This window comes from Mytilus edulis, chromosome 8 (genome assembly GCF_963676685.1).
Source record: "Mytilus edulis chromosome 8, xbMytEdul2.2, whole genome shotgun sequence".
In the NCBI taxonomy this organism is placed as follows: Eukaryota; Metazoa; Mollusca; class Bivalvia; order Mytilida; family Mytilidae; genus Mytilus; species Mytilus edulis.
In genome coordinates, this window is record NC_092351.1 from 48,679,995 (window position 1) to 48,693,846 (window position 13,852).

Here is a 13,852-nt window from a genome sequence, read left to right on the forward strand (position 1 = left end):
TCTCCGAGCCTAGTCAAATGTGATTCAAAAGAATCTGAAAATACAATTATATCATCAATGGATATTAATCAGGTTTGCCAATTAAGTCCTACCAAAGTATACTCCATGAGTCGCTGAAAAGTAGCAACACCATTACATAAGCCCATAGGTATTAAATCGAAATGGAATAACCCTTTGGTACTTGTAAAAGCCGGTTTTTTTTTCCTTATCTTTTTCGTCCATTTCTACTTGTCATTAGCCACTAGAGAGGTCCATGACGCTAAGCCATTTGCAACCTCTTAGAGCATCTAATGCATCATCAATGTGAATTAAAGGATATGAATCATAAAATAAAATTGAGAATGGAAATGGGGAATGTGTCAAAGAGACAACAACCCGACCAAATAAAAAACAACAGCAGAGGGTCACCAACAGGTCTTCAATGTAGCGAGAAATTCCCGCACCCGGAGGCGTCCTTCAGCTGGCCCCTAAACAAATATATACTAGTCCAGTGATAATGAACGCCATACTAATTTCCAAATTGTACACAAGAAACTAAAATTAAAATAATACAAGACTAACAAAGGCCAGAGGCTCCTGACTTGGGACAGGCGCAAAAATGCGGCGGGGTTAAACATGTTTGTGAGATCTCAACCCTCCCCCTATACCTCTAACCAATGTAGTAAAGTAAACGCATAACAATACGCACATTAAAATTCAGTTCAAGAGAAATCCGAGTCTGATGTCAGAAGATGTAACCAAAGAAAATAAACAAAATGACAATGTACTGTTATGTTATTTATAGGACGAAAATCAATGCATTTTCTCGTACTGCCGCCACTCTTCTTTGTAATTCACACAATACATGATGCCCAAGGAGTTTAAGAAGGTTCAATGACTCCACAATCAAGAAGTGTTTGTATCAATGACGCCACAATCAAGAAGTTTTTGTATTCCGTCATTTACTTCATCTCTTTTTGGACAGGGGTAAACGACGGGGTGCCTGTTGGTTTGGCGTTCCCTGTGTTAATTGTATGATTTATAGCACTTGCTCTCCCAAGATCGCTTTTATTTTTGGAAAATGTTTGATCATACTTTATTAAAAGATCGTTCAAAAGTTTTATTTGATCCTCATTTAATAGCTCACTACTTCTCATTTTAAGCCTTTTAAATGACTGGGAGTTTCTTTTGATTCTTCGACAGAATTAACTAACATTCTTACGGCTATTTGTCCGCAACTTGGATCTACCACTGCATTTGCAATAATATATTAAAAGTATGTTTTGAGGGCAATGATTTTGTCATAGCATTCATTATGGTACTGGCGTCTCCGTTTATAACACCTGAAGTGATGTTTTCAGTATTCGGTGGAATAATTATTTTTTCAGCTATTGAAATTTTGAATACAGAGTCGATCTGACTCTCTTTAATACATTGTATTCTACTTTGACCTAGAGTAAGGACACCTTTTCCTAATTCAACAATGCACTCGTAGTTGTGCATAAAGTTGTACCCAATTACGACTGGAACATCAATATTAGCTATAATTTATGTGTTACTTTGAATTTTCCTAACTTGAGAGGTAATGCAACATAACCCAAAGTATCAATGAAACCCCCACCAGGTAAACATAGATTAGTCTTATGTTTTTTATTTCAGGTTATAATTCAACCAGCAGTATCTCATATTTTCTAGGATATAAAATGCATATAGTTGCACCTGTGTCAACTAAACAATTTATATTAATTTCATAGATGAGACATTTAAGGAATAAACTTTCTGATTTATTTGTCTTTGTAAAATATATTGAACTTGAGTCATTAAAATCTGTTGCTGGTGACCGATTCTCATCTCCAGCGTTTATATGTTTCCCAAATGCATGAAACTAACATGCTTATCTGTTTGAGTTCCTCGAGTACTTTTAGTACTTTGAAAAAAAGCTTTTTGTTCAATTTTCCCTGATGTTACAACACAATTGTGTTCAAGTTATAATTCTGTCTGAATTTTTATTATTGCAAGCGATGCTATCTATCTGATGACTGATTTTTGAGACGAGTTACTAGCTCATCATCAGACTCTTCAGTCTCTGTGATCTTACGTAAGCATTGTTTTGAGTTATTGGTCCGTTTCTGATTCAAGGTAAATGACTCATATTCGACCCGAATTTATACAGTCGTCAATGGTTTTCGGTTCTCTTTCAAATATAGAAAGTTGAATTTTAGGGTAATTTAATGCCCTTACAAAACAATCAAATCGTCTTAAGGGTTCAATTTATGTAACAACACCTTTAAAGACTGTTTCCCTTTTCATAGGATATTCTTTTATTAAATGTAGGACCACCGTCGTCAGGATGACACCCCACCCCCTTCCCCCAATTAACCAATAATACTACGTTCTGCTACCCTATGCTCAATGAGTTTCTGTCGTAAATCATGTACATTTAAACTAGTATTATCAGAGTCACCAAATGTGGTAGTGGACATATTTCTTGTATATTTAACCCGCATCTTGATTTCTCATGATTGAGTCAGATCATAAGACTTTTGTTAGTTACGTCATTATATATGTCAAGAGTAGATTCGGGGAGTCGTGAGACAAGTCCCGAGGTCGAAGCCATTTCTTCGCCCATCTCAGAAATCATTACAAAACTACATTCTACACGTATTTTCGTCAGACACAGCTTTGAGATTATATCTAACTACTACAGTTAATAATTTTTATTTCACTCCAGATAACTTCGGAACCCCTTTATTTTAAAAAGGTCCCCATATTGGCCACCGGTGTGAAGTTTTTCTACGTTACGACTGGAGTGAGTTTCTCAACTATTTTTGACTGACGATTGACACAAGCAAGGTACCAGGTGTATTTCTCATATCCTTCAAATGGAATGAAGATGTTAATAAAATTTAAAAGGTTATGAAAATGAACTATTTATTTCAACAGTAAACATTTAGTTTATGTAACAAATATTCAAAGGACAATAATTTTAAACAAGCAAATGATACAGTAGGGATAACTCTGGTCAAGTATTCCGGTTCATAAAATATTAGTACAATACGGATAACTGTCATTTGATATTAATTTATCTACTAGATGTGTTCATGGTCATTATTGAGACACGGTTTTGTTTGCATATCTCCCTACTGAATCGTTTATTACGGAATAGCATTAATGCATGTCCACACTCATTGTTTTGACCTTGAGAATTGCGTCTCATAAATATGGATTTAATGTAACTGATAAATCTACTGAGTCGTTTATTTCTGGTAACAATTTTTTTTTTATATTTCTTTCGAAAGAGTAATTCGTGACTGTTTTCAAAATATTGACTAAGTCACTACTAATAAATAATACCTTCAGTATATGATAAGTGAAAGAAAGTCTTAGACTTTAGCGTTTTGCTACATATTTTTATATCGAGTGTACTGTGTCCTCTATTTATACAAAGTAGCAACGCACCTGCTTATGACGTCATAATTATTGATAACGACATTGAGACGGTTTACCTCAGGTAAACAATGGTGAAAGACGTTACGTTTTTGCTTTCAGCCAATATGAATATTGTATGATTAAACTATAAGATCTTTGTCACGGAGCAATTGACCAAATGAAAATGCCTCATTCAAACATCGTTTTTACAATTAAATAGGAATAATTATTCAAATAAACTCGTTATGCATAAATGAATGTAAGTAAAACGACGACTCAAGAATTAAAATGCAATGTAGGAATGACGTTTTTCTAAATAAATACAACAATTTAACTTTAATAACCAATGTTAATCTCGTGTGTTTTAGAAAAAAATGTTTAGTAATCATGTTTTATGTCAAAAACGTATGTATTTATAAACCAAATAAGGTTATTTAAATATAACAAAGGTTGTCAGAAAACAGCTGATTAACGTCAATCAACGTTGTGTACGTAACAAATACTTGTCCAAGTTATCCCCTTTACATCAAACATAGGCACTTTTAGACTATAATAAATACACATTCTAACTATTTATTAGCTTTTGTTCTTAATAATTTATAATATTCTGAAACCAGAACAATATATATTCTCTATACTGTGGATTCATTATTATTCGTTGAATACCAATTTTCGTGGATTTCGTGGGTATAGGAGAACCACGAAATTAAATATTCAACGAATGACAAATTTCCTATAGGCTTGTATGAAAACTTCGTCAAAACCACGAAACTTAAAATTCGTTACAGTATTTCCTTACTGGTTTTCTGTTCGTTGATATGGCATTTGTGCGGCATCCGGGGTAATTTTTGGTAAGGTTTACTTTCTAGTAGTAAAACCCGTCACAATGGTCACGTCCAGGCTGACTAACTGGGTAGTCAAAGCTCAAATTAAATCTGTACCGAAACAGTGTGTTAATTGTCCTCATTTACACCTTGTTTATAGGAAGCACTCTAATTTAAGGCAGAAGAAACAGAACACAGCTAAGTATGAGCACAAATATAACTGTTGTACAGGTACATGTGTAGATTTGACATCTTGTAGCAAATTCAAGTCAATGAGTTTAGATGATATAAATTAGTCCGCATGTTAAAATTATGTTATAATTGTTTAAAAGGGAAGCATTTTGCTAACAATTGTAGAAAACCAAAAGCATGCACTATATCTGACTGTAATGTTAAGCATAATATTTTTTTTGCATAGTTGGTCTAAGCCTGGTTTTGATCATGTAGCTACCCAGCCTTCAGTTAATTGCGCAGCTACTAAAGGTTCTATGATTAACAACTGTTAAGGGATTATTCCTGTCCTCGTTAAGGGTCGGAACGGTAACTCTTGCAAAACATTTGCCTTGCTAGATGACGGAGCAGATAAAACTTTATGTGATGAACGATTACTTCAGAAATTAAATATAGCCAGCAAGCCGGTCACTTTCGAGATGTCTACTGTTATTTCTTCTGGTAGTACAATTCACCGTCAAGAAGTTGACTTACAAGTAAAAGCTATAGACGGAAATGATAACGTGTCTTTAGAAAAGGTCTGGTCAGTAAAGAAGCTTCCAATTTCAGCTCGATTTCCCGCAAAAAACGTAGATATAAGAAAATTGCCGTATTTAGCCGATATACAGATACCGAGGACATGTTGTTAATTGGTACAAATTTACCTAACGCTCACATTCCGCTACAAGTAAGGTCCGGTAACGAAAACCAACCATATGCAAATCACTCACGCCTCGGATGGGCTATTTGTGGTCCTATTGAAGATACGCATGCGTCAAATGTTATAAATGTACATTTTGAGGAGGCAAGAGATGTTTTGTTGCAGCGACAATTAGAACGGATGTGGACCTCTGATTTTGATGATAGAGCACGAGAAGACAAGAATGGCTTGTCTATAGAGGATAAAGAGGCTATGAAAATGATGGAATCATCTATAACGCAGGAAGATGGCCATTACAAGCGTGTCTACCTTGGATCGATAGAGGGACCATGCTACCAAATAACATGGTTCTTGCACATGCCCGCTTACAACAATTGAAACGCAAATTGTCAAGTAACGAGACGTTACATAAAATGTATACGATAACTGTCAATGATTACATATATCTAGGGATATCTGAGACTGATACTGAAATTAAGAAGGAGATAGCTATACATGCTACAACCAATAATGCCATCGACAATTTGTTAGGATACTTCTCCGACTGGATAAAACTCAGACGAGCTATTGCATGTTTTGGGAGATTAAAGATTTATTGCAGAAATCGTTACCTTGGACATCATTTGCAGTCTATCAGTGGTAATCTTAATGTAACAGAACTTCGGGAGGCTACCGATGAAATATAAGCACATATACAAATGAGTTATTTCTCAGATGAAATAATAAACTTGAAGAAAGCAAAGCCCGTGAAAAAAGGAAGCCGTATTGCTTCTCTCAATCCTGTTTCGGTTAATGAACTTATTCGATCAAAAGGGCGCCTAAATTATGACTTAAGCACTTGTCCCGTGAAACTGCCAAACAAACATCACGTGTCTACGCTTATTATCCGTTATTATCACGAAACCACGGGACACGTGGGAAAACAACAGGTGCTTGCAGCTTCTCGTAAAAAAATATTGGATATTGAAAGGATCCAGTGCTGTGAAGACAGTTATCGATCGTTGTACCTTGCAAACGACAACATGGTCCGTTTTGTAGACAGCAGATGGCACCCTTACTCGAGGAACAGATGACTGCAGACAAACCTCCTTTTACCTTTGTCGGAGTTGACTACTTTGGTCCATTAAACGTTAAACTTGGACGGTCAGTTGTTAAGAGATATTGATGCATCTTTACCAGCCTTCCAGAACGGTTCATATAGAAATAGCACACAATTTAATACGGATTCTTTTATTTCAGCCTGTCAACGCTTTACAAGTAGACAAGGCATTCCCGAAAAGGTCTATAGTGATAATGGAACAAATTTCGTTGGCTGTGAAATCGAAATTCGAAAAAAACATTGAACAATGGAATAAAGAAATTATATCAAATTATATGATACACAAGGACATTAATTGGACATTAAATCCACCATATATGCAAGTCATCGCGGTGGTGCATGGGAAGGAATGATTCGTTCAACGAAGAACATTTTTAAACCACTGATCAATCAACAACTACTTAGCGATAAACAATTACTGCCATTTATGGCCGAAACTGAGCGTATTATGAATGATAGACCGATAACAGCAATAAGTGACGATTGTCGTGATTTACCAGTTTTAACGCCAAATATGCCATCATTGATGAAGAGCAACACGTCAACACCGCAAGGTGTGTTTGAAAAAAAGGATATATATGCAAAATGATGGTGGAAACAAATACAACACCTAGCAAATGAATTCTGGAAATGTTGGTTGATGGAATACTTTCCTACCCTATAGCAAAGAAACAAATAGCAGAGGGAACAACGAGACGTTGAAATAGACGATATTGTTTTAGTTGCTGATAAACGTATACAGAGAGGACAATGGCCTTTAGGTAGAATAGTCGAGGTCACAAGGAGCCGTGATGGTCATATCTGTAGCTGTGTGGCCAAAACTAGTCAATCACAGATTTATAAACAAACTATCCTGACTTGAGTGTTCTAAATAGATCTATTTTTTATTGGTGACAAATTTGTATTACATTTTTCAAACTGTATTAAGAAATTATATGGTAATTTCATTGTGGGGAGTGTAAGATTTGAAATATTCAAATTTTAAATATAAGTTAATTATTAATTAATTGTTTAACTAACGTATACATTTATTCTTGTAAGAATACGAAACACAGTTTTTACTATTTATTTATGAAAGTGCTAATGTAACGTTGCGCTCTTTTGAATAACACATTTTCCCGTTTCTGTTTTATGACGTTACGCCTTTGACGTGCGCTTCGTCGTCTAGACTTTATTTGATTACTTACGGATGCACATTGTTTTTTATTAGACAGATTATAGTTGGTAAGAAACTTTTTATGTATACTATCTTTTTATTACATTAAAACTTATTTAAAGAGAGAAAACATTGTATACTATTTATTAGAAATATGTGTTACTTTTAATTATTATTTTAAACGTAATTTAACTTATGAGAGAACTTATGATTCATAAATGAAATAGTTTTATTGTTTGTTTAGTTTAATGTGAACACTTAACCTATAATGGTTTACTTTTTTTAAATTGTTTTTTTGATGGAGAGTTGTCTCATTGGCACTCACACCACATCTTCCTATATCTACTTAAACATGTATCTTATTATGATTTATGTATTTTTACTTATGTGAAATTATTCTTTATTTGTAGAGAATCGAATGTTAGCGACCATATGATATTATATATGAATAAAAAATAGATACATGGTGCAAACTCGCATACTCATCTCTTTGCCCTTAAGTTAACCGATGTGATTCGTACAATTCACACATATACATGTGACTTATACAATCGGCATCACTATCGGATTTGATCATAATAATTACGTGGAGAACAATGGGCCTGATCCTTTTTAAAAGTCATTTAAAACATTGAACTTGATGGGTGTTTGTACGTATAGTGATGGTGCGGTCGGGGTTTCGAATTTAAAAGAATATTTTCTCTTCTTAAGAGAAAGTTGTACTTGAATATTTTTGAAGTTTATACTCGCATCAGAGGTTAATAGCGATCAAAATAACCATAGATTTATATGCTCCCATACACACAAATGTGTACTCTAACATAACACTTTGCATATACAGAGGTATCTATTGTGTCTCACAGCCACTTAAATACAAAAAAAAATGTCCTTTCGTACATGGCGTGACTCGGTCTTATCACATCTCTATATTGTGTTTTCGTGCTATGATCATTTTTCGTATTCTTGTTTTTAATTTTTGCTTATTTTCTTTGTCTATAGAGTGTCTACAGGCTATGTGTTTCCTTCTTTGTTGATACAATTGTTTGTTTCTATAGTGATTGATATAAAATTACGATCCGACTGTTCTACCCCAAATTTTGACATTTTGACATATTATGTCTCTTTGTTTTGTTCTCACATTGTGGTTGATTAACGGCATTTTACGCTAATGTCATTAAAGTTAAAGATTCAACTTGCTATAAACAAGGCTTAATCCATCATTTTCATCATACGGAAATGCCTGTACCATTCAGGATTAAGACAGTTGTTTTCCACTCTGTTCTAATGTACGAACTTTGCCATTTGTAATCCCATTTTGAATTTTCCTTTTTTTTTTGTCTGTTTTTTTGTTTTTACTGTTCATTACAAACGTGTCTGAACTTTTGGCATGAAAAAAAATCACACATTTCATTTGTTAAAAATTGACATTAATTATTAGTTCGTTGAAGAGTTCAATTTACTTCACTAATATTGATTAAATGTATGTATGGCGTATATTTGGTACACATATGTTACGTTGTAAACTAATATACAATGTTTGATAGTAATCAAAACAATTACAATTTGTCAGCATAACACAGAGCGGCACACTGTAGAATTCTATCGTACCATTAGAAGACCATACCAACTGGTCTTGTTATATAATGGCAAGACGATTTACGTTTACAACGGTTTTAATATTTGTAGCTTGTCTTGCATTTGTAATTGGTAAGGAATTTAATATAATTTCTAATAATATATATTATGCATATTATAGATATAAGAAGTCAGCATTGTTTCTAAAAAGCAGGATATTGAATTTAAGGCAAACGGAGACAAGTCAACTTATTAGGATATAAAAAGATTCATGTTTTAAACAGAAACAGATTACGAAGCTTTTCTGTTATGATTTTATAAAAAAAATTTAAAGGAATTCAAAAAAAATAAATTGTGAGGGGTGAAATTTTACAAATTCCGATTTTGCTCTTTAACAAGTTTGTTTTAATTATTACCACGGTTTCATCCGAGTTTTACTTCGATTTCCTGGAATGTCAAATTGAATGTGTACTTATTTCATGTGGAGGTTGGAAATTTGTAGGTTGTTAAACAGAATTTGTTGGGCTTTCAACAAATAAAATTGTATAAAGGTATTGTTGAAAGATCGGTTATTATAAGGAATCTCGAGATGATATAATAATAATATTTCTCTTCAAACACGTGCTTTGTTTTTTACTCTTTTGTCAGGTTGTCTCTTTGACACATTCCTAATTTTTTAGTTAATGGTTAGAAATCATATTAAATAAGATAAGATACGTTGAATCAATTTATAACGAAGGCATTCGGAAACATTTTTGAACCTCGCAATAAGTTTAAGATGAATGACCTTTAGTACCGTTTTCACCTTTGTTGAACTGATTTTGTTTAATGTCGATCATTTTACAGCTGCTGTACTATCAGCGGATTGATTTGAATAATTTACAAATAATATCTGACAAATTTGTCTAAAGAAATTTAACAAAACCGTCACTTATTCCCCGAATGTTATGTTTGGTCGTAAAATAATTTGAAGTCAAAACTAAAGATCTGTTTTGTTTATTATACTTTATCATGATCATGTTATTCACTAAGCAAAATTGTATCCAGTTCTACACTTTACAACAATTACTTATTGATATAGAAAAGTAATTATGAAGACAAGAAATGATTAGTATCATTTATTCAGATACTCTTTCAATCAAAGGTTTATATTACTTTCACACAAAATGTTAAAAACGTTAAACGAAAAGGCGCAGGCGTCCATTACACCGGATTGTGATGTCGCCGCCTGATTGTTTACATTGGTACAAAAAGTAGTTCGGTAAACGTCATCTATCGAAAAATAAACAACGTAAACATGTACCACCGGAAGTCCTCTCGACCAGTCATATACATGTATTCCAAAATAGACAAATCATAAAAGAATTATTTTTGTAAATTGACTAACGGAAATTAATTGCTTGCATGAGGCAATATACAAAAATAATTCTCATATGATTTCCCCCTAAAAAGCCCTATAAATCTTATATGATTTCCCCCAAAAAAGCCCTATAATTTCACATGGGAATAAACTCATTTGAAATACTCAGCAGATGTATACAACAATAGGTGTTGTGAAGACGTGGTCGATGACGTCGCATCAATGTAGTTTCTTTCACTTTCTTCTTTAATTTTGCAAAAAATCCCATTGTCAATGTTATTGACTTTCAGTCCCCGAGGGTATCATCAGCTCAGTAGTCAGTGCTTTGGTACTGACATGATTAAACAAACTTTACTAAAATTGTCCGTTTATAAATTTTGAAATTATTATGAAACTAAGGTTTCAACTCCCTCAGGCAAAGTTGGCTCTAGATGAATTTGGCTATTTATTTTAGGTATTTTTAACATATAGCTCTTCAACGATTTTCGGTACTTATACATCTTCGGATTTCAAATGTTTGGCTTTGAGCGTTCCTGATGAAGGTAAATCCAGAAAAGCGCTTCGGACGCAATTAATTATTAAACGTGTTGTTTTATATTTTTATTGAAAGATAACTAATCAATGAATTCAAATATCGAATCAACCGTGACCACACAACATAGATAATTTACTCATGTGCATCTCGTTTTCGTGAATAATTGTTGTTCAGTCACTCGGTGAATATTTTTCTCTTTTTAAATTCTTGATTACTTATTCTATAAATAGTTATAAATATCTACATTATATCTATAATGTTTCTTATTCCAGCACATAGTTCTTACCGGACTAAATCAAAACCAACAAGTTATAGACTTAAGAAACAAGGTTTAACACGAACATATGGACATTCTTCGAAACAAACACAGTATAGATCAAACAAATCAAGAATAAGGCATAGTAATCGATATTCTTCGAAACAAACGAGTCGCAGATCGAGATATAGATCAAAGAAGCAAGAAATAAAACCTTCGTATCCAGCTTCAGCTAAAAACACAAGATACAGACGTAGAAAACTGGTCACAAAAAAGAAGTATTCGAGTTATAGATCAAATAAACTGGTAACAAAAAAGAAGTATTCGAGTTATAGATCAAATAAACTGGTAACAAAACAAAAAACCCATGCTCCTATGAAACATACAGGTTATATTTCAAAAAAGCCAGAGAGAAAACAGATATATTCAGCTCCATTGAAGAACAGAATAAAGGAACCAGAAACAAAACAGACGTTTCCAGATACTAAAAAACAAAGTTTCAGTGATGCCAAAGATCGTAAGTAGATTACTTGTTTGTAGAAAAACACCTGTCTCACTTTATTGAAAAAGCCCTTAATGATGACTGGGAAAGTATGAATTTGAACCATGGAATGAAAAATAAATTTCTAAGATATATGTGTTTGTTCACGTTATGCATACATGTCATTGTGTTATGCGTTTTTCGTTGACTAAAAATAAGACTCGGTTATGAGACATCATAATTTTTGGCGTAATTTGTATGTGTCAAACAATTGTACTTTTTCATTATCATTGTTTAGAATGTCTAGAATAACCCTCCGAATTGGTATAATATAGATATTTTCTATCAAATATATTTATTTTAGATACACGTATAGTGTCACAAGTTCTTTGTTGAGTTTCGAACACATATTATAAACACCTTTTTAATCAGGGAACACCTAGTAACTTATGTTTAATTACTTATTCAGATTATATTTTGGAAAAAAAGGCTAAACACGAATATTTTCAGCATTACATGTAAATTCAATTGAATTTAATGTTCTGTCTGCTATCTTATATATGCACAGAAGACTATACATCAACTTTATTCGGAAAGCCTAATTTTGGCTTGTAATAAGGACTTACTAAAATAGTGGTATATAAATCAAAATTTGTTTTGATACCATGCAATTAAAAAAAATCCTGAACAATCCTCGAAAGACACAAATTATCAGCTTGATAGACTGGTGTTTAGTTTTCTCTTTGCTGACGTCTTTTTTTCCGTCCTTGAATGCATGTGTCAATTTCTGTAATGAATATCACACTATAACATATAAGTGTTCTTAAATAAATCAATGATCCATGATCTTTGGTGAGATCCATTACATGTATACACGAGAGCAAGATTAATATGCTTCAATGAGAGAAAGCAAATGCAATCATGATATGCAAAGATTAAAAGTTGAAAAGTCATTCTTCCTAGATTGGATTAATGATTGGAGACAGCAGAAGTCATTTCCGAAATGAGATCTATGATACAAAGTAGAGAAGATATTTTCGTCTTAGATGATACAAATTATACAATGAATTATTGGTAACTTTCTTTGCTTAGATCAATGATTAAATAAAGCAAAGGTGTGTTTCTGTCAAAGCAATGATACAATGAAGAAATGTAATGTACCGAGTTGATATCATGATACTATAAAGTAACGGTTATTTTCTTTTCTGAGATCAATGATTCACGAAAAAAAAGTAATATTCTGAGATGAAACCAATAATACATTAATGAAAAGTAACTTTCCGATGAGATCAATGGTTTTACGAATATAAAGTCATTTGGCGATTTATAACAAAAGAGACATGATCATTTTCTAAATGAGGTACACCAATAATACTTGAAAACTAAGGCACATTTCGTTTTTGATGTGTTTTGTTATTTGATTTTGCCATGTGATTATGGACTTTCCGATTAGATTTTCCTCTAAGTTCAGTATTTTTGTGATTTTACTTTTCCTTGGTGAACTTGGAGATATAGTTAAGCTAGCTTAAGGTAAGAGATAAGGTCAATGATTCAAGATTTCAGACAAAGTTCTTTGTTGTGATCAATTACCTACGGAATGTGATTTATAAATTAATAATATAAGGACGAGGCGATAATTTTCCTTAAGGTGATCAATGTTACAAGAAAACAGGTAATTTTTGTGGAGATGAATGATGCAAGATAGAAAGGCATTTTTTCTTTGATGGTAGAAAGCAATAGTAATTTCTTTGTCTTAGATCGATAGTTCAAGAAAGCAAAGGTAGTATTTCGAGATGATATTAATGAAAAAAGAATAATAAAAACAGTATCTCGGTTGATATCAATAAGTAAAGAAATCAGAGGTAACATTCTTTGCGGTGATCACTTATTCAAGGAAATAGATAAAATATCCCGTTTAGGAAATTGTTTAAGAAGATATCAAAAATACTCATAAAAAACAAACACATGCTAAGGTATTATTTAAAATGATAGCAATCAAGCAAACAGTTTTGACAAAGATGCTATGCGTTAATATCATAAACACAAAGCTCATTATTAAGGGAAATAGTTTACATTGCAATAGATCCACTGTATTTTAAAAAATATTCACAAGCAGGAAACTTCTGTGATACGGAACACGTGTGAAATTTCTTGCAAAGTTGGTAATAGTTTACTACATCTGGACAATGTTTCATGCGTCGACGAAATATTTCCTCATACAATATTAAGAAACAAAATGAAAACGCCTTATTTCGAAACACTGATAATTGTAGACTTGCTTTAAAAA

The 13,852-nt window shown here is 32.8% G+C and overlaps 1 protein-coding gene across 1 annotated transcript in view; it reads left to right on the top strand.

Moving 5' to 3' along the window:
• The first annotated feature begins 6,551 nt into the window (after nucleotides 1-6,551).
• The window catches only part of LOC139484154 (collagen alpha-1(I) chain-like), an 83,775-nt gene continuing 76,474 nt past the window's right edge, over nucleotides 6,552-13,852 (top strand). Inside the window, exons 1-2 of the mRNA XM_071267886.1 lie at nucleotides 6,552-6,756; nucleotides 11,101-11,601. Of these exons, the coding sequence (XP_071123987.1) occupies nucleotides 6,552-6,756; nucleotides 11,101-11,601 (706 nt within the window). The remainder of the gene's footprint in view (nucleotides 6,757-11,100; nucleotides 11,602-13,852) is intronic.